The sequence below is a fragment of the Apis dorsata genome, unplaced genomic scaffold (genome assembly GCF_000469605.1).
Source record: "Apis dorsata unplaced genomic scaffold, Apis dorsata 1.3 scaffold_327, whole genome shotgun sequence".
Lineage (NCBI taxonomy): Eukaryota > Metazoa > Arthropoda > Insecta > Hymenoptera > Apidae > Apis > Apis dorsata.
In genome coordinates, this window is record NW_006263595.1 from 310,545 (window position 1) to 314,288 (window position 3,744).

At 34.4% G+C, this 3,744-nt stretch overlaps 1 protein-coding gene across 1 annotated transcript; it reads right to left on the reverse strand.

Annotated features, from left to right (window-relative positions):
- Positions 1–2: 2 nt before the first annotated feature.
- On the reverse strand, positions 3–2,671 carry LOC102673654. The gene is made up of 10 exons (XM_031511551.1): positions 2,323–2,671; positions 1,960–2,148; positions 1,611–1,877; positions 1,360–1,472; positions 1,088–1,165; positions 923–991; positions 780–836; positions 442–704; positions 227–363; positions 3–152 (listed from the first exon to the last, which is right to left on the reverse strand). Exons 1-10 carry the CDS (start codon positions 2,323–2,325, stop codon positions 15–17), a joined length of 1,314 nt encoding a protein of 437 aa, XP_031367411.1. The 5' UTR covers positions 2,326–2,671; the 3' UTR covers positions 3–14.
- Positions 2,672–3,744: the final 1,073 nt, after the last annotated feature.

The window sequence follows — 3,744 nt, forward strand, 5'->3', positions numbered from 1 at the left end:
CCGTAAAATAAGATTCACGCAATGTCTCCTTGGCAAGTTTTTTCTTTTCTCTCTTGCAGAATCTCGCATTGATTTTTGTTTTGGTTATTTTTATTTTCCTTAATCATAAACCTTTTCTCCTGTCGCGATGAATATTGCGACATTTCTTGAACCTGCAGTAAATAATATAATTTTACATATATATTTCAATTAATCCATTTGTACATGTATATATGCATAAAAATACCGGATGAAATTCGACCGAGGTGCTGATGTCACTCAAAATAATTTGTTTTCGAGCGGTGTTCTCGGTGTTAAATGTTTGCGATGGTGAAAAATCGGATGCGCTTTTAGTGTGCCACAAGCCTAAGTGAGTTGTTCCCACTAAAATTTAGAGAAATTAAATATTTATCGATCCATTTCTTCATTCAAATTCGATAATATTTTTTTATCGAAATTTACCCGTAGGAATAGTGGTGTGAAACGTTTCGTGGCCATTTTGCATAATGGATATTTCTGGTCCGGTTCGATATCGGTTGTTCCTTCGTTCCTCGATTATTCGTTGATTTCTTGGCTCGACCATTTGTTCGACTATTCGCGGGCTTATTACTGGATCGGCTACTTGACGAGGCGTTCTCTCTACTCGTGAACCGTTCGAGACCTGATACGAGATCGTGTGACCACGTGGGAAGGATTCCTCGTATTCCGGAAGCGAGTAAAATTGTCTGTGAAAGATATTGATAAAAAGTTATTCGTTTTTTGCGAAAATCATGGCAATATCTGTATTTTGGCATATTTACAGTTCCCTTTGCTCGGTGACTGGTACCCTTGGAGCATCGATAAAAACAGGTTCATCGCTGTAAATTTTTAGAAAATTTATCGCGTTCGATAAAGTAGGAATTTTTAGAAAAATTATTATAATACGTCTTAATAATGTATTTACATTCGAGTTCTTTCAATTATCCGCGGCGATCTTATCGGTGTTCTCGGCGCTCTTTCGGGCGAATAATCACTGTAAATTTTATTTTAAAATTATAAAAAAGTAATCAAACTTTTTACAAGAATCATTTTCATCAATTTTGATAAGAAAAATCGTAAATGTATTTACATTTGTTCCCTCTCCTCTATCACTCTTGGTTGCATCCTTGGACTCGTCCTTCTCGTATGCTCGACGGGCATGCATTCCCTGTAAATTGTACGAGATGTGAAAAACGAGATCGACTTTGGCAAGAATCAGCCAGTTTTGATGAAACGAATACGTTTAAAAATTAATTAGATCGATTTAAGAAAACTATCTTGTCTGTTTAAAATTTAAGAAATAGAATTTTAGTCTTTTTCCAGAAAATTTTTAAATTTTTTCTTTTCTTTCTTCTTCCTTACTCAAGTCTTTTACGTTCATCTTCTCTAGGTGCATACGGCGGTCTTATAAGGTGTTCTTGACAAGGTAATAAAGGATCTGATCTCCTACGTTCCGGCGTTGAATGGGCGATAGGCTAAAATCAAAATATACACCGTAGATATAATTTCTGCAACATTTATGAAATATATAAAATATATAAATATATATTCATAATATTCATATATTATGAATATATAAATTTATAAAATATATAAAGTTTCGTATATTATACTTCTCCAAGCCTCTCCTCAAGAATTTTCAAAGTGACCATAGTTCCATCGAGAAAACCATGCAAATGTGGCATGTTCTGCTCGCAGCAATTGAAATCTTTGTCTTTGAATACTTTCCACCAAAAATTCTCATCTTCTACGAATTTTTTCAATTTTTTCATTTGTATGATACAATTGTTCAAAATTTGTCGAAAGCTATTTAAATCTGATCGGGTAAAATCTGGCGTCTGACTCTCTCCATCCCTTTGGTTTCGCCCTTCTCCTTCCCTCTATTAAACGAATATTATATCTAAGTGAGAATATTATTCATCATTCAAAGATTCGAAATCGTTAAAATCGATATAGTAATACCGATCTATTCGGATTCTGAAATCTTTCCAAATTTTTTTTTATATGCTGAATCCTATGGAGAAGCTTTTGATTGTTACTAAGTTGATCATTTTGTTGTTTCGAATTGTAATTGCACTTTCTGACAGCGCAAAGTTCTCTTTGAGGAGAGACTGGGCGGTAATTTTGCATACAACATCCTCGTTTCGGTTCCTGATAAAATGGAATGAATCGTTGTTACGTTACGTTACTCGCGTTAATCTTTCGATCGATATCGAAATCGAAATGTCTTTTTCTATTGTAAAGTAAAAAAATTTATAAATCATAAGAGAAGAAAGAATACGAAACGACGAGATAGAGAGTAAAGTATCAACTTAGGTTACGTACCATCCATAAAGGTGTTATCGCTCTTTCTATTCACCAAATTCTGCCATCGACTATGGGAATGAGGTGGAATTTTTTTTGTTTCGGATTTAATTTTATCATTATTGTCTATTTATTTGTTGAGAATCATATTTGATGATAATTTTCATGATTTCGGACGGATTTGTGTAAATTGTAGTTTCAAGTTGACAAAAATGCCATCTATTTTTCGATTTATTCACCCATAAAAATCGTTGGAGTAGCGCTGTCGATAACATCGATCCGATCGAGCCTCTCCGAGTAATCCTTCCCGAATAGTTATATATAGTCAGGTCAGTTTCACGGAAGAACACACCTTCTCTTACGTATCGTTTCGCAAACATAAATAAAGAATCATGGGTACATCGATCGAGTTGCATCGAGAAGAAAAACGACTTTTAAACGGCTCGTTTACCATAACACGAGCTGCTCCAGAAAGAGAGAGAGAGAGTAGATCTCCCTGAAATCTTATGAAACGGCTCGTAGACCCGCATAATTGCATTGTGAGAAGGGACTTAAGGGGGCCGGGCTCGCATGGCCGATTCACAATGAGGAATCGTGACAAAAAGTCAACGAGATCGTCGTTACGGAAAATCAGAATGCTCGACACCCGTGTATTTTTCCATTCATTTGCAAAAGGGAACTCGATCTCCAATCACTGCAGCCATGTTGTAAATCGAAATTAAGTCATTCAAGTGGAAAGGATTGATCATTCTTCTTCCATGATTTAATTGTTCTTGCGTTTTCGAGAGATTTTTATGAACTTTCGTTCATAGTGAAGAATCGTTGTGGGATTAGATTTTTTTTATTTAGTTCGAAGTTTATTATTATTCAAAAAATTAAGGATATATGAAAGTATATTATCTTTTGATAAATTTATTCTTCTTCAAAATTTATGGAATAAAATATTTATTTGATAATTTTTATAAAAAGGACAATTGTTTCCATGACAGGAATTCTTTCCATGAATTTCGAATCGTAAATCTTTGTTTAATCAATTGTTGGACATTCAGGCATTGAAATGGAACCGAAAATTGGATCATTCAATTGCAAAACAGGCAAGTTGGAGTCGATTTTTCAGTGTCATCCATTTCGTGCAGCATTTTCTATCTTTAAACCACGAATTTCAATCATGTGAAAAGCGTGAAAACCGACCAGGCGTCGGCTTCACCAATTTCCATTTGAAACGATTTTTCGGGATGGCTTCACGTTCACGTTGCCCACAAATTCGACGCGGGATTTTCGGATTCTCCTTTTGAAGAATCCAGCCAAATTACAAATTCTTTGAATCTCTTGCTCTAAAAAATTTAATTTATTCAAATCTCGTTCACCTTTGCATATCTAATCAAATTATCATCTTTATCCTCGCTTAATTTTTTAAAATTCAGTTTCAAAAAAAAAAAAAAA